The following is a 23,462-nucleotide window of genomic DNA, read 5'->3' as shown; positions in this document are numbered from 1 at the left end:
CGAGATAAATTAAACAACACCTAAAAAACTCAAACGCTCACATTACTGTCTATTTAGTAAGACACTTGATATATGACTCAGAATAAAAAAAAACAACACCTAAAAAATTAGGATTTTTTTATAAGAATTTAATTTAAATATATTTCGAATGAGACAACAAATATAGTTTCAATTGTTAATATTTTTCATGTTTAATAATGTATTTGATTGAAAAGAAAATAAAAATCTTTTAATTAAAACTATTTTCTTTGAATATTATTATATATAAATTTCAATTGTTAATATTTTTCATGTTTTATACAATTTTTTGTCATAAAATTATATAAAAATAAACTTTGGTATTTCTTTATAGTTTTTTATATATTATTATTTATTTTAAATTATAATTAAGTTAATTTTTAAGTTGAAGCTGCTATGAGAATGAATAACTTAATTACGTAGCTAAACGGCAATAAATGATGGATTCCTAACATAATTTTGTGTTCATTGTCAATTTTCTTGTGATTACTATCATTAATGGTCTCTTCAAATGATCATAGTATCATTATGATATTTTTACCAACTTTACATGTGATTGATAAAATTTCTTGATTTTAATATAGAAAAATATCTTTTTGTTTTAACCCTTTTAAGTAAAATTTAAAGATGAAAATCTTTTACTTTCAAATATCATTATTAAGACGAATTATGTGAGTCATGGTCAAACTTATGATCAAACTGTTGGGGTAAGAATATTGGTTATCTCAAAAATATTTCATGGTTAAGTTTGATTCATTATAAGACAAATAAAAGGTTATAAGAGGAGGCTCGTGGATGATCTTTCATCATTACTTATATGTAAAAATGTGATCATCAAGACTCATTGTAGAAGAAAATATGACTGATAGTATATCGGTATAAGTTGGTTTTCCAAACTTAATATGTTACTCTATTATGAAAATTAGGTTTAGCATCTATTTTTGGTATATTCGTTAAGGCCTATACAAATACTTTACATATGAATCGTGGTAGATTTGCTTGAGTGTGTGGAGATTACAACTAGCAAAGCCATTTTTTGGCATGTCGGGGTTGTGTGACACCCCAATCAAATCATACAAGAATGAAAAGGATCCAAAAATTATACTCGTATGAGATTGTGTAGTTAAGGATGACTTAAATGAATTAATTAATATTATATATACCAACAAGATATTTCACAATTAAGCGTGTTTGGTTTGAAATAATTGTAGAATGAGTGAACTTTTAAAAAGTTTTTCGGAAAGTGTGTGAGTGAAAACAAAGCACGTTAAAAGATCCTATGTTGGTTTGTGGGGACAATCATTGATCCTGAAAGCAGAAGAAATTGTTGAGGTCTCAAAAAAGACTACCTACAGAGGATTCTGATCAACAAGAATGTTGATTGAAGTGTTATTGTACAAAATATAGTAAAGTGTAAGTTGTCAAGAAGTTCACAATAAGAGGTGTTACATGTTGGAGTTTCCAACACATCCCAACTTTGCCAAAAAAAATGTTGAGAGTAAAATAAGACAAGCCAACTCCAACTCAATTTTTTATTTTTTTATTTTTAAAATAATATTTATTTTGATATTTTATACATATTATTAATTTTTAATTAGTTTATGTTTTTATAAATAAATTATTATTCAAAATTTAAGGTAATATATTCAATTTTTTAATATGTATTTATTATTTCATATTTATAAAAGATAGAATTAATTAAAATATATATTTTTTTATCTTAATCTTTTGGTTTCCACATGTCAACTCGCTAACCCAACCAAAAACGAAATAAAATATGACTTCCAAATCATATCTAAAAAATGAGGAGACGAGTTGATTCATTCTTGGTGAATTGGTGATGGAGATTAACCTCCACAAGCCTCTTTTGCAAAGGGTCAATGTTAGAGTTCATTGATAGGACGTGAAGTATGGGAGTTTGCATATACTTTGCGACAAATGTGATCTTTATGGTCATCGACGTAGAGATTGTACCATTACTCCATTATAAACTATTTTGCCTAAACCACCATAGGCTACACCACAGGTGATGGCATCTCAGCCTATCTTGATCCATTAATTACACAGGTAAATCAAGTAACGAAGATTTCCAATATCCTTGTTATAAATTGTCAACATAAAAAAAAAAGTGGCAGATATTTTTTGGTAGATACACTATTTTTTGGTATATAAATGTGGCAGATATTGAGATGCATGGAGATGGTGTTTTAATATATATATATATCATATTTTGTATCTAATATACTAGTTATCACTTTTTATATCTCATTAATTCCTTTAGTAAAAAAAATATGATAAAAAAAACTACGCTATAAACCCAACCAAATTAAGACACTTGAAAACACTATATTAGATAGTAAGAATATCAAAATCAATGGAAAAAAAGGGGAAAATAGGAAAAAAATTAAATATAAGAGCCTTTTTTTATCCATAAGATTTAAATAAAATATCATAAATTTAAACACTCACACATTCTTCTCAACCAATTGACTTAACTCTCCTTGATTAAATACAAGAGTTTAAATGTATTAATATATACAAGTTTAAAAAATGTTTGATCGGGTAATCGATTTGGTTTCGGCTAGAAAAAATTATAGTTAAACCACCAATAAGTAGTTTAAATTTAAAGTGAGAAAAATCAATTAATCTAAACAAATTAGTTGATTTGTTTGGTTCACCAAATAGATCTAATATGATGAGTACACTTATATTTATTAACATGTTTTATGATTGAGATAGAGTAAATAATGTCAATAATTATTGATGCAATAATATTGTTCTTTTGTTAGAATTATATAATATTTTAAAATTATTTGTTAATATACAAATATTCTTAATTTTTTTTCTGAAGGTGTGGGCAAAGCCACCCTAGAGCCAAATATTCTTAATTATTATCAATTTGATTTCAAATTCTAAACAATTAAATTTATGATAACTAATAATTATAAATTAATTATTATCATGTAATTATGGCAAGTATTTAAAATTTTGAATAATTAGATTAATTATTATCAAATATAAAGATAATTATGCAATTTTTAATTAACTACAAGGTATCTATAAATATAAATATATGAAATTTTGAATAATTATATTATTTATTATCAGATATCAATCTGATTTGAAATTTTAAAGAATATGATAACCAATAATTATAAATTAATTATTATCAAGTATTTATTATGAGTATTTGAAATTTTGAATAGTTAGATTAATGATTATTAATCTGATTCAAAATTCTGAGTATGTTTTGATTAAGACAATTAAAATTATTTTAAATTAACTATAATAAGCAATAATCGAATTATCTTTTTCATTATTTTTTACTATAGATCTTTTAATGATTATTAAAATTCTTATTTTTTGTTTCAATTACGGTGCACTACATTATTTGTCACATAAACCTTTTGATATATTTTTATTTATGTTACATATTTTCGTTAATGTGACTCAAAACCGTTAAAAAAATTAGTTCGGCTTTTAAGAAGTACGGCAAGCCTTATTTGCATTGCAACAACGGGGTTAGGGATTGGATGTTGCTGGGAATTTGGGATTTGGCATGGGATCGATGATACCAAAGGCAAAGGGTGGAGTTTTTGTATCTTGTCTAGGTTTCTCACTTTTTCTCGATGGGATTTAGGGTACCTTTTTCTATTGGTACAAAGGAAAAAAAGAAAAAAAGAAACAAAACATACTAATAACAGACTAATCATGCAGGACACAAGAATAGAAGAAAAATAAATTTAATAAAATTTATTATATATATAAATAAAGATATAAGAAAAATAAGAAAATGAGATACAAAAATAAAAGATATAAAATATAAAATTTTAACATAAATATTCATGATTTTATAAAATATAAAATTTCAAGACAAATACATGTGATCTAATAATTAAATTGAGAAATGTATTTCTCAATCCTCATTTGTGAATAGTTTTGCAGTTGTCATTCAACCCACTCTAAATTCTGAAAAATTCCAAGTTTAGCTAAGAAGTCAGCATAGAAATTCCCTTCCATCTAAGTATGAGTTAGGATCACCAACCAAGGCTTACTTAAAATATTCTAAATGTAACGAATGAGTTCCTAAGGATGAAAATGAGAGCATTGGTTTTGTTTATAAGAGACAAAGTATAAGTGGAATCTGAATATAAAATGACCCCACTTTGCTTTCTTTACAAATCTGAATATAACATTTTCTTACCACAGTTTTGGATTTACCTAACTAAAGTAAGAGAGCTCTAGTTTTGGATTTACCTAACTGAAGGAAGACAGCTTTTACATGAAAGCTTGAATTCTGGTAAAGTGCTTACTTTTAATTAACTATCTTATGCTCAAACCAACCATGACATGACAAAATGCCGCAAGCTTTAAAAGGTTCCCAGATGATAGCATGCTCTGCCAATTCACTTCTTTTTCTTCTGCTAATTTAAACCATGCACCTAAAACTCACAAAGTTTCTAAAGTTCCTTATGCTAATTTCAGAGAACTATGGGCCCTTCACAACTTTATTGGTGATGCCAGGATTCAAGTGCAAGTGAAGAAGCCCACACTTTGAAATGCATGGGAAAGACCAAAGATACTAATGCCATACAATTATTTTGGTCATGAAATTTGGCTACTTTTTGTCCATCGTGGCAAATTGGTTTCAATTGTAGTGTTGTGGATATCTTAGCTCATAACTACTAGAAATTTCAATTAGTATGTAGCCATGTAAGCTGCGAACCTTGTCTTGCTCTATTGAATATGCATATCCAAGTGACGTAACATATCATGTGGTTTCAATCCAAAATAGAAACCTATCATGACAAAGTATGCTTCCATCGTTGATATGAAAATAAAAGGCTTGTTCAGCTTTTCTTTCTAGTTTGTTCTAGTCTATATTTTTTTAATTGGTACATCTTTTGGGACATCTTTTGGGTAATAAGAAAATCAGTTGTGTAGGAAAAGAGAAGCTACAAAATCGGTAACAGTCTTAAGTAGAAAACAATTTTCTGCCGATCTTGCTCATTTATTGTTCTAGCTCCATGGCTAATTTTCCTTATAGTTTCATACAAGGGAAGGTGGGTTAACAATTGCTTTCTCTAAGGTATTTGTCACACGCTTGATGGTCCTAATATTCTTCTAAATTAGCAATATAATTAAAGAATGCCACTTGATGAACTTGAAGGTTTTTGCTGCTCTTTTACACCGTACCGTATATCAGGTTAACAATTTTTTGTTATCCCGAATGAACTTAATAAAATGTTAGGCCCAAGCCCATCTAGATATGGCCCAATAGAGGATACATGCATATGAGCCAAGCTAAGTCATCCAGCTAGATACCCGTCACCAATAGTGGCTAAACTGGCATTCGAATACGTTTATAAGAACTTTATTTAAATTTATCAAAATAATTTATAACTTCATGAGTTTTTAATTTATTTTAATAAAATTAAGTATTATTTATTAAAACAATACCTTTTTAATTTATTTTAATAATTTCTATGATTAAGTTTATAAAATATTTTTTTATGTGATAAAAGTTTATTGGATAAAAACTTATCCAATTTATTTACTCAAACGAATATCGGAATCCTCAAACCACATCATGTTCAAAGAGTGTTTTTTATCATTTTTTTTTCTTTGGTTTGAGATAGAATGTAGTAAAACGACAGGATAGGAAACAATATTTTAGGTGAGAAAGTAAATGACTTTTTTAGCATTTTAGAATGAGAAAAATATAAAAAAAAGCTGAATAGAAAGAAAAATAAAATTATTTTATTATGTCCCTGCTAATAGTATTAAAAGGGTATTTAACGAACAAAATAACTGATTATATTAACAAATAAAATATTTAATTAATGAAATTACCTAGTAATTTTATAAAAGTAAAATGTTATTTAATAAAATATCAAAATATGAGGAGTGCTAAGATGAACCATAATTTATTTGAAAATGTATGCACTTTCACAAAATCTTATTCGTTAGTTTTTCAGTTAATTAATAATTATAACTACATATTTTACTATATTTTGTCTTCTAAATTGTACTCGTCATTTTTGACGAACTGAATTCTCATTTACATAAAAAAAAAAGAACTAAATTCTCGTAATCAATTCAAAATCAAATTTTTGTTTCATAATTCATGACCATGGAACAAAGAGAACTTGCAAAAGAAACAAATGATGTTTCGAACATATAGTGTAAAATCAATACGATCGAGTGGCGAAAAATAAACTGTTTCTCCCTAGCCATTTTTAGCAAAAGTAAGAAGAAATAGATTCATATGTCAGCTCACCCAAAGTGGCTTTTTCTCTCTTTCCAACTTCTCTACACAATCAAATGGGAATGATTAATTCAAAATTTTCTTTCTAATTTCTGTCCCTCCAAGTTTTTCGTTTCTTTTTCCCTTACACCATTTGATGATATTTTTTGTAAGAGTTTTGAAAATCTACCTTTCAATGCTTTTTTTATCATAAATATTAAGTCTTATCAATCTAACTTATTATTTAATTTTTTTCAACAAGTAAATTAAATTTTTAAAAATATATAATTTAAAAATGAATTATTATGTCATTAAATCAATTTTATTTTAATATATAATTGTTGACAATAAATTTCGCACATTTTTTCCTCAACAAACATAATCCCATAGACATTTAAGGAAGGATATAATTCTTTCTCTAGATGTCCCATATCCTCTCGATAGATACTTTATCATGAGCCAATATGTTAAATTTTTAATGTTCAGTTCGATCTAAAATATATGATTGTAAGTATAATTGAACAAACTAATAATATGCATTAAATAAAAGATGTTATAGGAATAAGAAAGGAATATCAAAAGAGGAAGGTGTTATAGGAAGAGAAGGAGATATTGAAAGAAGAAGATATCATCGAAAGAATTTACTCTATTAAAGAAAAAGAAAATGATTGAAAACATTGCACTAACCTCTAGATCCACGAGCATTGTAAAAACATAGGATATGAGGACGTTTATAAGTTTCAACCCTTATTACAACATACAAGTTATATATTTATAAAGTAAAAATTGTAACTATTCTTAACTGCTATAAATTAAACTTCCACTAAATCTTCACCATCGATGACTTTAATCGTTGATCTCTATCATTAATGGTTTTGTCTTCAATTTTCACTGTCAATAACTTTGGTTTTCGATCTCCATCGTTGATGGCTTTATCTTTAAGCTTCATCGCCGATGACTTTAATCTTCGATTTCTATCATTGTTAGTTTTGTCTTCAATCTTCACCGTCGATAACTTTAATCTTTAATCTTCTCCATTGATGTCTGATCTTCATCTTTTGACAATCAAAATATCGAAAGATATATTTTCAATACAATAAAAAAATAACAGTGTTAACGATAACATATTTTTAAAATATAAAATTTTTAATGATAAAAATGTATCAATAATTAATTTTGTAAAATTACACACATATATAATTTTTAAAAATAAGACTTCGTAATATTAGATATTTTCCTTGTTAATGGTGAGTATTTTATTTTAGTACTACAACAACAACAACAACAACGCCTTTTAATAGATATAAATAAATTTACGATAATACTTTTAAACATGAGGAGAAAACTATAAAAAAAAATATTTAAATTGGGACACGTAATCTTTATTCATATGGTGTATCAAAATTTAAAGTTAAATTGAAACAATGACTTGTTAAGATTATATATAATAATTTTAAAATTCAATTCATTAAAAAATATTTTAATTTGATATTTATCCAAGCTTTTTCACAATCCAATAATAGTTAAGTCAATTATTTATGATAGGTTTTGAACATTGAATTTTTAATAGTATTCATAATAAGCTTTAAGAACTTTAAAAAAACTCCTAATTTGGGAAACAATTTGTTCATGCATTTTATAGAATAAAAAAATGGTGAAAAAAGAAGTGTTCGTGATTAGTCAAGATTATGTTTCCCCATAAACTTTTATCAGTGAGTCTTTGGAGAGCACTCAAAGAGAACAAAAAAGAAAGCTGCCTAACACTAAGGGTTATGCGCTGTCAGACAAAGTTTGACTCCTTATCAAATCTTTTCTCAATATGTTACTTTCATATTTGTTTTTCTCTCAATTTTTTCATCCTTGTTGGATTCTATGCACAGCAACTAGTAGGCCCCAGGGGAGCTAGCAAAACAAAAAGATCCATCTCTTTCCTACTTTCTAAACCATTGGGCCTAATCAAATCACTTTAACGAAAGCCATGCCATGTGTGTGATCCTCTCAATATTAATTAATTGATCATTCGTGGGTTTGGTGAGGTTCAGGATTGTGCTAATGTAGTGTTAAGTTTGGTCTCTTCCAATCTTCAGATCATAGACGACTTGCAAATTAAAGTAGCCTTCTCCTTTCAATTCTTATATATAACTAGATTTTAGCATATCAAGCCTTGAAAAGAACAACTTCATTCCTATAAATTAAACTTACCGTTTACTTATTGATAATCAACCGCGATAAAATTAACAGTTTCTTAAATTAATGTAATTGATCGCTCATCTATATAATTTAAGTTAACGATTTGACACCAAGAGAATATAAATAGCCTTCTCAAAAAATAATGATAATAAGTTAACGATTTTGGCATATTATAAGGCTGGGAGAAACATTGATTGCCTTAAACTTATGGAACCTCCTGTCTTGTCTTGAATGTTCCAATGGATGCAGTTCCAATTTGGAGATATTGGCACTCGCTAGAGTTTTACGGGGTATGGTGTTCGCGCGGTTGTGGGTCCTGCCTTAGCTGGTTGTCGATCGAATAGAACAAATTTCAGACTCATATGGCCATAAATTCAGCTACGACACTGATAAACTGATTTTTTTTCGGTGCCCAAGTATTTCTTGGTCGAAAATCTGATATTGATCCTTGCACAGAAATCTATTTAAAGGACCTGTATCTCACAACAAATGTTATTTTGTATATATATATTGTAAATTGAATTCTTAACTATATGCTTAAGTGACACCACTGCACAGACTGTGTTGGTAAAGTTATAAATTGTTTTGAGTTTGTAGAGAAACACATCTTTGAAAAGAAGTGGGAAGTTTTAAGTGTATCTAAACCTAAGAATTAGTTTAATAGCTAATTTAAATAATCAGAATTGGGGAAGTAACGGTTGAAATATTTCAATAGTAAATGGTACCCAGAGGCCTGAATGACTGATATAAGTTGGACGTCAATAGTACTCACAGATCGAAGTAGCAGTTGAAATATGAAACTAAAATTATTTGGTTTAAAGAAATTCGTCAATACATTAAATAAAAAAATACATATATAAAACCAAAATTTAAAATATTAGTTTTCTTACATCAAAGAGGCCTGAATGCGTGTTTATATTTAATCAAAAATCATATTTTCAAGACAAATGCTACTATAATGTCTTATGACATTCATTAAGAAATAAAAAAAATATTTTAATAGATTCTCACCATGATTTTTAATGTGATTTCAATACAAATTTTAAATTTTCTTACCATATATTTTTGTAGATTATTATACTAGTTGAATAAATTAAAGAAACAATTAAATATGTTTTATATTTTAAAATATTAAGTATAAAGATATAACATAATTTTAAAACATTATTTAGTAAAGCCCTAGTTTCAAATCACATGAAATTTTTTCTTGCCTTATTTCTAGACACTAGCATCTATGTATATATGTTTTTGCCAGAGGTGGGAATGGCCCTGGCAGTGTCAAATGTCGTAGACTCGTAGAAAAGTCTTTTTCTGAATTAATCAAAAATGGTATTTGCATCTCAGATAAATCAATATAATTATTACTTTTTCCACGTTGAGATGCCAACACAACTTGCGAATCCCTTCCGACTCTTACTTTTTGGCAATGCCATTTCTTCTGGCTAATTAAGCAAACTTTGTGCCTTTTCTGCAAATTCTCAACAAAGTTCAAATATTGTCCTGACTGAGAGAAGATCGATCCAGTTTTTTTTAATATTATTATTATTTCACTGTGTGTTAGTCATGGATTCAATCATTAGCTTGTTGAAAACCATCTGCATCTTTATCCCATAATTATTTATAGTTTGAGATTCTTTTTCAGCTTTTGTGGGGAATGATTAATAACCAAATATAAAGAGAAGTTAACTTGCTTTAGAAGTTAGATTCTTCGGATATCCATTGAGAAATAATTAGTGTTAGGAAAATCGAACAGTATTATTCAGAGACTTTTTGTGAAAGTCAGCGACACCAATGAATATGTCCCATGCCCAATCACCATGCAGACAGAGTTTGCAGAATTGTTGAAGGCTTTTCTACACATTCCACTATCTATTATCCCTTACAGGATAGGGTTCGATCAAGTTAATTTAATATATATACATATATATATATATATATATATATATATATATAGACATACACATGTGACATAACCAGAGGGCTCGTGACATGTGAAAGAACTGCAGCATATTTAAAATAATTTGCTCAGTTTCCAAGGCATAAAGAAAAGCTGTGTTACAGAGTTATTAATTTTATCAGTAGTAATACTAAATGGATGATGCATGTAGGTCCACATAGTGTGTCTTTATACAAGTACTTGTAAAATTATTTTTGCTGGTCAAAATTGATTTGAAGAGGTGTAGTTTATATTTGAATGCTTTTATTTTTAAAGCAGGTAAGTAGTAAAAGTTAATATAATTTTTTTGTTTGTAACTTAAGAATTATCTAAATTATTTTAACTTGAAGATCAATTCTAGATTCAAAAACTACTAAAAGTAGTAAAGCTAAATATTATCTAAATGTTCAAGCACGTAAGTAGTAAAATTTAAATTTTTTATGTGAATAAATTAGCATAAGATGTTTTAGTTTAACATGTAATATCGACTTCAAATTTTGAATAAATAATTGAGATAAATATTAATAGAAAAACTTTATCACTATTAAACTTAACTTGTGTCATTTTAAACAACATTACATCCCATTAAAGTTATGTGTTCTTTGCCAAAAAAAAAATCTTAGACTCAATTAATTTTTTAATATGAAATAAAATATGAAAACTTTTACTTCAAATTATATTAGCTATATTTCAACCTGATTTTGGATCACGAGTTAAATCCAAATTAAACACACTACCACCAAGTTGTTGGCAAACAAAGTTTAGGATTTGAGTTTTTGGATGAAAAAAAATTGTTTGAAAGAGAAAATTTCATTAAAAATGTTCAGGTTCTTGGACGGAAATTAATTATCAACAAAATCAATAATAAATACTCCATATTATTAAAATGGTTAAAAAAAATTCAAACACTGATAAACACATGGCGTGGCTTTTCCCTCTGGCTGCATACAACTGGGGACATGCTTGTCCCGCGCGTCCTTCATGGACATGGTAACCCTTCAACCTCAAATTTTAATGTGCAGCAACTGCACATGGTCACACACAAACAACTTATTCAAAACAGAACAGTGCCTTTTTCCTTGAGTTAATTTCTGTACTGCATTATGAGCCCACCTCACACGTGTTGTTGTCATTTAACTCATACATAAAAGTTGTGTCACATTTTAACTTTGATTTTGTATGAGGAGTGATGGGCATATATACTTTTTATGCCGAAACTAACATTAATTTCCCTCTCCCATTCATTCATGCTTGTCTGTCACTGGTCGGCAACTGCCCTTGAATTGCGTAGGATAAGAGACGTTGGAATGGAAACACATTAGTACAGCTGAGCTGACAGTACTAGTTATGTTATGTCTGTGAAAGTTGGAATTAATACACGGATTTTACAAGTACTTGTGTGTGCCACGAGTTTAGGGAACGTGGGTGTGTGTAAAAATAAGAAATTTCTACGTATGAGGAAATGCAACCAAACCCATGAAATTATAGGTTTCCTATGCATCATATTTATAGCTTTGATCGAAGCAAATGTTATTCGGTGTGAGTGATTCAGTATTCTTGCTTCTTAATATAGTTTGTGGGATCATTTGAATATAGAGTAGTAACAATATTTGGGAACATTTTATCCTTTATTTGATAGTCTGATCTGATCTAGTGCGAAGGTCTAGATAGCATCTGGTTATACCAAAGTAAATAGCAGTTCAAAAATGTTTGAAAAGCACTTCATCTTTTCATAGGTTTGAATACCATCTGGTTATGTCAAAATAATATATATATATGGCTGAAATTGTAAGAAGTTTGTAGGAAATAAAAAATAATAGTACTCCTAATTATCTTCGTTCCAAAATAAAAATCTTTTTAGTTTTTTTTATTTGTTCCAAAATAATTGTCCTTTGATTTTTTTTAAGTTATTTTTTCAACAATACTCCTAGATATGATTAATTTAGAGAGACCAACCTCAAAAATAAGTTGGTGGATGGTATAATATATTTATAATAAAGTGAGTGAAAACTCTTGAGTCAAAATTAGTTAACCACATGTTGGAGTTGAATTGGATTGATAAAAATTAGCTCACTTCAATTATAAGAAAAAAAATTACCTAACTCATTTAGAACTTGATTTATTGATGTTGAACTCGTGATGAACTGAATTGATCTACTTTTCTTTTATTTTAATGTTTTGTTCAAGTGTCACGATTTAATTGTTAATAAGAGCCTAGACAGCTTATTTTTATTGTAATTATATGTTTTCTTTATGCTCATTTTTTTATTATTCCAATGTATGTATTTAAAAAATGATTTTTATTTTATTTTTTATTTATAGTAAAATAATCCGTTTAATCTGCCAACTTGAGGTAAATTGAACCCAAATGAATTTTTATAGTCTCACAAAAAAATGAGTCAAGTTAGATTTGTCCACGTGTTGAACACTTTTTGCAAGGATGAGTTGAGTGGGTTGACCCACAATGACAACTAGTAAGATAATATGTGAAAAAGTACGGTGAAATGAAGGAATTAATAATGATTATTATGGTTATATACCGATAATATAATATGATTTTATATAATTATTTAATAATAAATTATCGTTTGAATTATTTATAAAAATTATTTTAAAAATCTATAAATTTATCCTATCATATATGATGAATTGTAATTGAATGACTGTATAAAACTTTTTACACTCTAATTATATCACATTTTTTCTCATTAGTAATTATGAAGTTGATCTTTTGTTTTTTTCTTGGCATGATCTTGATTGATCCCTCATAGTCATATATGGGTTTCATGGCTTTCTCCAATGGATCACAAGTTAGCCGAGCAAAATATCCTGTGAACTGTGTGAGTAAGGATCTAAAAAAATAGTCACGGGAAGCAGCCTCGCTTCAAAAAATACTTATTTTATTTTAACTCAATGACTAGTTAATTAACCATTGCTTCTACAGGTCGAATTAGTACGAACCAGTGGGAATTTTTATTTGATTAGGTGGTACTTTAACCCGTATATATATATATATATATATATAATATAAAGATTAGGTGGTACTTTAACAGATTTTTTTTCCTCTTAGAATGCGAACATTTAAGAAAAAAAAATTAAAATCCAAGTACAATATGTGTCACAATAAGAAAAGAAAAAGTACAATATTATTTCTTGAGAAAGAACAAAATAATGATTTGGCAAGCTGAACATCATCCATATTCTATGGAATCTCTTGTAGATGCCCTTGATGTTCAGCCACGATTTATCGTACTCGATGAGTCATCATGTACTCGAGTTATAATCAATAAAGAACTCAGAAATTTTAAATTGTGGGACAATATTTATATGTATGCATTTTTAAGATAATATTTATATATATGTGTGTGTGTTATATTGTGACAAAAGCTGCTCCTAAACTTCACAATTTAGATAAGTCCCGGGCTATGTATAAAATTATTACATTTTTTAGAGGAATAAATTTATTACATAGTTTAGTTATGAAATGTAGTATCAAAATTTTGTAATTAAGTGACGTAAAATAATTATATTTATGGTTGTGTTCAGGAAAAAAAGTTTAATATACTTTTATATTATAAATTAGAATGCACACTTTAAACAATGAGGCACTTATTTTTTATTCTGTCAATAAAATATTTCAATTTTTCAATTTTTATCACTTTTAGATATACATTTTATACACTACTTTCATAAGTGGCCAAAAAAAAAAATTCTCTTAATCATTTCAAATTTCCATCCTTTTATCTTTATCTCCATCTCCAATTAAATTTCTATATTAAACTAGCCAAGTCCTATCCAACCATTCCAATAATTGGATTGAATTTGTTTTCGAAGAAAAATTGTTTGGTTTAAATTGGGTTTTCTTTGCTTTATTAAAAGCGAAAACACTACAAAATCTTTTACAAATAACATTTTTTTGTCAAGGAATAAGTTTTGTAACTAGTGAAGTTAATACTTTCTCAATTTCAAAATAATAGTCAGCTTTTGTTTTTATTCCAAAATAATAGTCATTTTATGATTTTTAAACTATTTTTTCTATAATACCCCTAGGTATGATTAAGCAGATAAATTAATACTTACATAGAAAAGAGACATCAACCATAAAAATAAGTTGCTGGATAATAGAATGTAAATATGTAATTATTATTTTGTGGTTACTGGGATAATTTATGAAAAGACTGTCCAGATTAAGTATTTAACAAAACAGTGGCTCACAAATTTATATTAACTCAAGTTCAGCAAGATTAAGATTTTAAAGGTGATTAAATTGCTTTTAATAAACTAGTACGTTTTTTAAAATTTATAAAGTAGAAAAAAGTGATTGAAGACGAGTGTGGAAGTCTAAAATAAATATATATGTTAAATAAAGGATAGAATTGGAATTTTAAATTTTAAATATTTAAATTTATTTAATATAATTTATTTAGGCACAAACTTGAATTTTTAGGGACTTAAAACAAGTCCCTTAAATAAACTGACTTAAAACAAGTTCCCAAAAAGAAGGACTTAAAAAAGTTAAATATTAGTAAGTTAAATATTAGTAAATTAGTTAAGGTTAAATTACTTATTTCTAAATTTATTCTTTTTAATTCTTATAATTAATAAGTGAATTTTTTTAATTTTTAAGTTTATATTTTAATTTTTAAAAGGGTTAATTTTTTTAACTCCGTTAATTAAAAATTTTTAACGATAAAAACCTTTTGATAATTAAAATATAAATTTTATGAACTAAAAAAATTACTTATTATTAACTATAAGAATTAAAAATAATAAATTTAAAAACTATAGAGATTATATGGGTAATTAAACCATTACTTAACTTAGAGACAAAATGGTAAATTTATCCCTAAATACTTAGAAAATTCAAAGAAGCTCATATTCATGGATAATAATATATTTTACAATTATTGTGAAACACTAAAAAATACAAAAAACACTCATATGAAAACTAAAGCTAAAAATTCTTATAAATCTACTGACGTAAAAATTTTAAGTTGTGAAAACAGAATTAAGAAAATGAACTATCTTCACAACTTAGTGGATTTAAAATACTTAATTCATGGACTTTTCCATGATATTTATAATTAAAATATTAGTCGTCTAACGAATATTTAATAAAAAAAAGTTACACTTTTTTTAAAGGAAATTATACTTAAAAAATTTGTGTAATTATATCATATGTTTTTATAATACATGTATTACACATTTTTTTAATAAAATCCCAATATTTACAAAACTTTATTAACAAGCGTATTAATATCTTCAACTCCTTGCCTCCTCTCTTTAAATTCTATTAAAATTTCATGAAGTTATTTCATGTTTTTTTTATGAGATGAAGTAATTTAACGTTAAGAAAAACATAATAGAATAAAGTGTTTAAGATTTTAGTTAACTTTATTTTCTTAATTAGTATAAAAATATTTTTTTATATAAGTAGTTTATTTATTTGTTTAATTTTCTGTCTTATTTAAATAAGGAGAAATATTTTTTCTCTATTCATTTTTCTGTTATTTCTATCTATTAAACAATGTATTCTATTTCACTTTTACAATTATACTTGTATTTGTTATATCATCGTGTGAATGTAAATCGTTTGGCACGGCCTTGTTACCGAATGTGTTGAGTTAAAATCTTAAGTAAATTAAATACTCGAAAGATAAGTTTATTGTCATAATTATCCAACAAGATTCGAGCGAAATTATTTTCATAAAATAGGTCTAAACCAAAAAAAACTAGGTTTTATTATTTCTTTTTATTTTTCTCCTAATTTTAAAGATAGCATTTGTTGTAAAAAAAATTAGAGATTCTTGTTTATCATGAAAACATTATTGTATTTTATCATACCAACAAGAGATGGGTTGAGACTGACCTCCACGATCTTGTACTGTCCTTAGTAGGTATCGTAGACGAAAAATTAAAGCGATATTAAAACGAAAAATAAGATCTTGAATTTGAATCTTATAAATGAAAAAAAATTAAAAAGAAAAATCAGATTAAAGATAATCAATCATCCCTGACTAAAATTAGTTTTGTGTCTACTCTAACATCGCTCAGCCAGACAAGGCAGTGATCTATGTTTTTTAATATTTAGTTGAATATAAACTATTTTATGATAATTTTTAATAAGTTAATATCACTCTCAAAAATCAGAATACTTAAAAAAAATTTCCTGCTAGGAGCGTGATACGCTGACGAAACCCAAATCTTGGGCCAGCTTAGTTCATGGGACCGCGCCGTCGAAAGCCGAGCCGTTTACGAATGCACGCATAATATATTTTATATACAACCAATTAACAATTAATTAAGTACTTGTTAGGGTCTAACCTGAAGAAATATCACCGTCACTAAACGGTCGAAAAAACCGGAAGCACCGGTGAACCGAAAGTTGCATTTGGATTGAATTTGGGTTCATTTTCATTTGAAAGCTAACCGCAGTAGCAACCCATCACCTAACCCCAGTCAGATTCTAACCCCGGTTGGGTTTATATAAAGCGAGTGCAATTCAGAAACTCTACCGGGATGTGAAACTACTCATCACTCACTCCAAACCCACCACACCACCATTATTCATATCTCATTCTCTAACCTTTCACTATTCCCTCTCATTCACTCTCTAGCTAGTTTCCTCATCATCGTAGAAGAACCAATACTTGTACTCTCTCTTACTTTTTAACCATGTAGAATGATTCACCTAAGGAAAAATTAGTAGCTTCTTGTTGTGCTTTTTATTTTGTTTTGTTTTGTGTAGAGATAAATCTGTTTGGTATTGTTTTGTATTTTATGAATTATTTGATGGGTGAAGAGGGAGAAGAAGTGGTGAGAAAGCAAGGACAAAGGGGTGTTGATGGAGATAAATGGTACTTGTATAGCTGCTTACAAGACTGTAAATATTGGTGCTGTAATTTAATACACGAGACTAGCAGTTCTTTTTCGATGGTTCCTTTTGAGTGAAAAAAACCTTGTCTTCTCATCAGCTTTCTTTGGAGAGATCTTAAAGACGACATTGACTGCTAACAACAATAAACTGGATCAATCATTAAAGGCTTACTTCTTCTTCTTCTTCTTCTTCTTCTTCTTCTTACAACAATAAGATCCCATCTTTCCCACTCATGAAGAGACTTAACAGCTCAGATTCTTCCACTGCCCTCATGACAATTTTTCCATCATCATCAACAGGTGCTTAATTAATTCATTCACACTTTTTAAATATTGGTTTTTGTTTTTTAAAATTCAGACACAGATCCAAGATCCATGTTTTATGTTGGTTATACTAATAATGATGATGTCTGATTTAATTTGCATTGGTTTAGAGGAACATAGTCCGAGGAACAGCCACCACATGTATGGCAGGGAGTTCCGATCGATGTTGGACGGACTCGACGAGGAAGGGTGTGTTGAAGAACCGGGGCATCAATCTGAGAAGAAGCGTCGACTAAGTGTGGAACAAGTGAAGGCTTTGGAGAAGAACTTTGAGGTTGAAAACAAGCTTGAACCTGAGAGGAAGGTCAAGCTTGCCCAAGAACTTGGGTTGCAACCTAGACAAGTAGCCGTTTGGTTCCAAAACCGCCGAGCCAGATGGAAAACCAAACAATTGGAGAGAGATTATGGTGTCCTCAAAGCCAATTATGATGCTCTTAAGCTTAACTTTGGCACCCTCAATCAGGACAACGAAGCCTTACGAAAGCAGGTAGAATAATAATACAACATAGTATAATATTTAGAAGAATTGATTTTGAGTCTAATTAATTTTAAATTAAAAAGTATAGGTGAATTTTGAGTGAGAAAACAAACTTCATGCTGAATTTTCCTATTAATTTTTTTTCTGGGTCGTGCCTTTCAATCTAGAAACTATGCTCGATGGATTTAACCTCATGCTTGAAATGATCAGTAGTTTTCTAATTAAGAGCTTTCTTCTCTTAATCTAATTTCTTTTTAATAATAAAGAAAAACTTTTGTTGAGAAACGATTTATTTAACAAGAAAAATTTATATTTGATTATCTCTAAATTAAGTGTAAAACCGTGATCTAAAAAAAACTCAATCAACTCAATACTCTCATAGTGTATATAGTGTTAGTTGAGAGTGAGTGGATTTTGAAATTGGATTGTGTTTGCAGATAAAGGAATTGAAATCGAGGCTGCTGCAAGAAGAGAACACAGCAGGAAGCGGTGTTTCGGTGAAGGAAGAAGAGATAACAACGATGCCTGCAGACTCAGAAGAGAAAACGATGGAACAAAGTAAGAGTGACCCACCTTCTGAAACCTCGAACATTAATCCTAGTTCGGAGTCGTCGGAGGAGGACCACTTGAATTACGAATGTTTCAACAACAACAGCGACGACTGTGTCGTCGGAGGATCCGCCGCAGCATCGCTCTTGCAAGTGGACTTCATGAAAGACGGTTCTTCCGACAGCGACGGATCAAGCGCGATCTTGAACGAAGACACCATGTACTTGCCGTCTTCGATGAACTGTTTTCAGTTCCAGAAACCGTATCATCACGCGCAGTACGTGAAGACGGAGGAGCACAATTTCTTGAGCGCCGATGAGGCCTGCAATTTCTTCTCCGATGAACAAGCACCGACCCTGCAATGGTACTGTCCAGAACAGTGGAGCTGAGATAGAAGAAACATGGGAAAATTGGAAACCGCTTTCAGAAATTTTTGTTTAATATGTTGAACGGTTGTGTTGAACACTGCTCATTGAGGTAAAAGTTGTAAAAAAAGGTTGCCACTTGCCAACAGAGGCTGCTTGAAGGTAGAAAATGAAACACTGTGCAGAAGATAGAGTTACGAAAGAGAGAACAGAGATCAATGGCTGCATGGCGTGGGGTCGGAGATGAAGGATGACGATTAAGGTTAATTATTACTCTCGATCGTGGGTAATATCAATAATTATTCAATCGTAAAGCAAACCATGCTGTAAAAAACAAATTTCAATTCAAGTATAGAATAACGATGTAGTACTTTATCAAACAGAAAACGAAAAAAAAAATTATAAATCTGTTAAACAATATCCTTTTGCCTCACTGAACTCAGTTTACTAGTGTTTATGATTGATTATCCTTTTCCTGTAAAAGTATTTTTTTTCACCAACAATTGCTACTAAACTGAATTTGAGTTGGAGGCAACATATGAGTTGTTTTTTAATGTTCATTTCCATTGACATTGTTTATTCATTAGTCGTGTCAAGTAAAAATATTTTTGTTATTAGTATATCATTCAAATAAAATTTATTTTATCAACATATTTTTGAAAAAAAAATCAAACATAAATCATATTATACTAAACATTTTTTTTTATCAAACTTGAGATTATAACATACTTTTTATTTAAATTTATATTAGCAAACTTTAATTTAAACATGAATCTTGCCTCTAATTATATTTTAGGAGCAATTTATGCTAGAAACTCTAAAAATAGTGGATAGTTAACTTATATTAAGATAAAATTTGTGAAAATATAAAATTTAAGGAAAAATTGCACACACAAAAAGGAATATAATTTACAAAATTTTATATATTAGGTGATAAAATAGTGCAATTGTTTTTGTTTAATTTTAAAGACAATTTAACCGATTATTACAATTTTAGAAACTAAATTGATTCATAATTGGTAATTTGAGAGACTATTGTGCAACTTTATTTATTTTAAGAATTAGTTTAAATGACCATTATAATTTTCGGATTAGATTGATTCATAATATAAATATTTTTTCATGGGTAAGAGAGATCATATGTATCTCAAATCCATTAGGTTAAAAATTAATATTTTTCATAGTGTATGAATATTATTAATTCAAGAAAATTTTACGTAAAATAAGAATCAAATGACGAATTTTTCAATTAAATAAATCATTTTTATTTATGTGAATATAATGAAATCTTATATCATTACTTCAATCATTTGGGTTCATAATACATTAGTTTGAGGACTACTTTACTATTTTATCAATTTTAGGATCAATTAATATTTCTCTAAATAAAAAGGATCAATTAATATTCAATTTTTGTAAGCATCAATTAACTTTCAAGTTGCATATAAATTTAGAAAGTATTCACTCATTTATTAATGTTTCAAACGACGTCAAATGTAAATTTGTTCTACTTTTTTATTTTTGAAGAAATAAATTTGTTCTACTTATTCTCTTCATGTTTTAACTTATATTATGATCCTAGCCACCTTATTTTATTTCGTTTTATTAATTAAAAAATAAATACCACAACGTTAGATTCCCCAAGTATGTATTGATGTGGGTTTCCTGTATTAATTAAACTCTGTCTTTATTTGTACGAAGGAGTATAGTTGGTCCAAAACTGGAGTGTGGTCACCAAAACTTATCAACACAGCAGCAGCAACTCAATTTTTTTGTAGTCCATTTGCTCAGAATCTTGTCGAGTTTCAAGGTGCATGAATTTCGGGCAGCTTAGGCTCCGTTATTTATTTATTTATTTATTTATTTATTGTTTTCTACATGTATACATTTCTTTTAGTAGTCTTATTTGGGAACCATTGGACCTTAAATGTTGTCACTTTTTTTTAGCAAAAATTTTAAACCTTAGTTCACTACTACATTAAATATAAGGAATTAACCTTTATCCGGTAGACTAAATTTCGTTGATTTAGCCTCTGTTAATTAATAGAAATATATATAAAAATACAAATGCATTAATCTTAACAAGTAATATTCTTACTCTAACAAGTATTTTTAAAGCGTTAATTAACTTTTTTTTTTAAAAAAACTCGAAAATTATTAGTATTGATATTTTGAATATACTTCATACCTGACGTTTAATAAAAATATTTTTTAAATCAATACATTAAAAACAATGAAACATTGATTGACTCGACTTATATAAATATATTATTTCAGTATTCTATTTGTTTTATGTTTTTATATATTGATATTTAATAGAGATACTGAAATAAATTTATAATTATACTCTATTTTTTAATAATAATAACTGTAAAATTTTTTTATCACAATTAGTTATATTATCTAAAAATACGAAGAACATAATATGAAGGAAATAATATTTATGTACTTTATTTTAAATAAAAATAGTAAATAATACTCTTGAAATAGTATCAGTTAAAATTTATTACAATTTTTTTTATTAAAACATTATTAATTCAGTTTATTTACAGTATATTTTTAAGAACATTCCCTGATTCCCTCATCTGACTTACATCGATTAATAAGATCCTTCGCCAAATTCAATGCTTAAACGAAAAAGACAAAAGATGATTAAAGAGAACGTCCCTTAAAAGAAGTGCCAGATGATTTGATCCCGCATTAACGTGTCTGACAGGAGCCGCAGCTTTCTAGTGTTTCGTAACGTACGATTTAAGGTGTTTTTCTGTGTTTTATTTTAGTAATAAAATAAAATATTACTCCCGAAACTAAACCACTAAAAAAAAACACAAGGGACACCAAAATTTCCAATTTCGAGGATAGAAGGTATTTTTTGTTGGTTTTTTCTATATCAGCCATTGATTGCTGGCCACGTAGTTCCTTCTTTTCTTGCAAAAGCAAGTTGTCTTTCTTTTCTTATTTTATCTGTTTAATTTAAAAAAGGAAATGGAAAAAGTAAAGAAATAATTTTATTGTGGGCTTTGGCATCGGTTTCTTCTGATATCCGTTGCAGAATGCACATGGCGCTGTGCTAACTTTCTCGACCTTGCATAAGATAAGTGAAGTACATGTTGTATTGTATATCTTGAACCGATTCATCATGCACGTGTACGGTGATTGCACGTATTACGTTCCTAAGGAATCAGCATTCTTGTTTTTACTTTTAGAGTAAAAATTATACTAATCCTCTCTTAGATTTATTTTAATTACATATGCGACTAGTGGAACCACCGTTGTTATTGGGCATAACGACTCAGCCATGAAGTTTATCAATAATTTCTTCATTTTTGTAGGAGAGTACCTCTAGTATGATGATGCCATAAAGTCTGATTAATAAGATTTTACTTTTCTATGGAAGAATCAACTTTTTGTAACTTCTGGGCTGTGTTGTTTTGAGAGTACTGTCCAAACATTAATTTATCAATGTTGATGCGTGATTACACACTTAAAAGATGGTGTTGATGAAAGATAATAATTATTTTGCTAATTAAATTGTATGATGTGGTCTTTTATTTATTGTTTCAATTTGTAGAAATTGGGAGTTGAGTTTGGATGCTTTAGGATTTCTAGATTTTCTTCCTCGGTTTGAACTTGTTCTTGCTACAATTTAATTTTTTTTTCTTCAATCCTTTTATTAAGTGCTCACAAAGAAGAAGAAAAGGGCAATTTAAACAAAAATGAATTCATTAAAAGACATGTGATGAGCACATGATATATTGGAGTTAGCTGACTAACCGTGTTAAGGGATTAAGGGGTGCGAGTGCAAGGAATAACAAAAGGTTAAAGAATTTTTTGTAAGGTAAAAAAAAAACGAAATATATGTGTAATTAGAATAGATATGAGAGTGTTACCGTAATTCATTCTTACTTTTATTTTATTTTGGATTTTGTTAATTACTATCTTTAGTGTATTGGTTAAAAATTAAATGAAAAAAATATTTATTACAAAAATAATAAGGGAATGCATAAAAAATTAATAAAAATTAAAATTTTACGTATTTCAATAAAAATATTTTAATTTTAATTTTTAATCAATACTTTAATGACACCTATTACTATTTGTCTTTTATTTTTGTCTGTTAAATTTATATTGGAAAAGGTGTTGCAGCAATTTAAGTACCTACCAAACATACACTTAAATAGTTGGTTTGGTAGAGGATAAATTGGTTGAGGAAAAGAAATAAAAATAAGTTAGATTGTTAGTTAAAATATAGTTAGAAAAGAAATAATTTTATAAATGGTAAAATGAACAAGGCTAAAATGAACAAACAAACTAGTTTTAGAAAATATAAAAATTAATTTTTTATGTATTATTAATATTAATATAAAATTTTAATATATGTTTTTGTTAAAGAATTAAAAGTAATATTTTTTATTAAGAATTGTTGCAACACACTCTCCCAACTAATAAATAAATCTTTCTATTTAATTTATTGATTTT

The 23,462-nt window shown here is 28.0% G+C and overlaps 1 protein-coding gene across 2 annotated transcripts; it reads left to right on the top strand.

Moving 5' to 3' along the window:
- The first annotated feature begins 16,894 nt into the window (after positions 1-16,894).
- Positions 16,895-19,543, top strand: LOC114381091 (homeobox-leucine zipper protein ATHB-6-like). 2 transcript variants are annotated; one of them, XM_028340275.1, is made up of 4 exons: positions 16,895-17,043; positions 17,194-17,567; positions 17,702-18,078; positions 18,507-19,013. In XM_028340275.1, the coding sequence occupies exons 2-4, from the start codon at positions 17,501-17,503 to the stop codon at positions 19,005-19,007; spliced, it is 945 nt and encodes a 314-aa protein (XP_028196076.1). In that variant the 5' UTR covers positions 16,895-17,043; positions 17,194-17,500; the 3' UTR covers positions 19,008-19,013. The 2 variants fall into 2 exon arrangements, with proteins under 2 accessions (XP_028196076.1, XP_028196075.1); XM_028340274.1 differs by having other exon boundaries at positions 16,905-17,567; positions 18,507-19,543.
- The last annotated feature ends 3,919 nt before the right edge of the window (positions 19,544-23,462 follow it).

Source organism: Glycine soja, chromosome 13 (genome assembly GCF_004193775.1).
Source record: "Glycine soja cultivar W05 chromosome 13, ASM419377v2, whole genome shotgun sequence".
Classification (NCBI taxonomy): domain Eukaryota; kingdom Viridiplantae; phylum Streptophyta; class Magnoliopsida; order Fabales; family Fabaceae; genus Glycine; species Glycine soja.
The sequence above is the reverse complement of the archived record's forward strand: the minus strand, read 5'-3'. Positions and strand labels throughout refer to the sequence as shown.

What these genes read in the sequence shown, in the direction of transcription:
- LOC114381091 (XM_028340274.1), top strand. Translation starts at nt 17,501, where the DNA reads ATGAAGAGACTTAACAGCTCAGATTCTTCCACTGCCCTCATGACAATT. An exon ending in TTTTCCATCATCATCAACAG is followed by an intron (nt 17,568 to 17,701) that starts GTGCTTAATTAA and finishes GCATTGGTTTAG; the next exon opens with AGGAACATAGTCCGAGGAAC. An exon ending in ACGAAGCCTTACGAAAGCAG is followed by an intron (nt 18,079 to 18,506) that starts GTAGAATAATAA and finishes TTGTGTTTGCAG; the next exon opens with ATAAAGGAATTGAAATCGAG.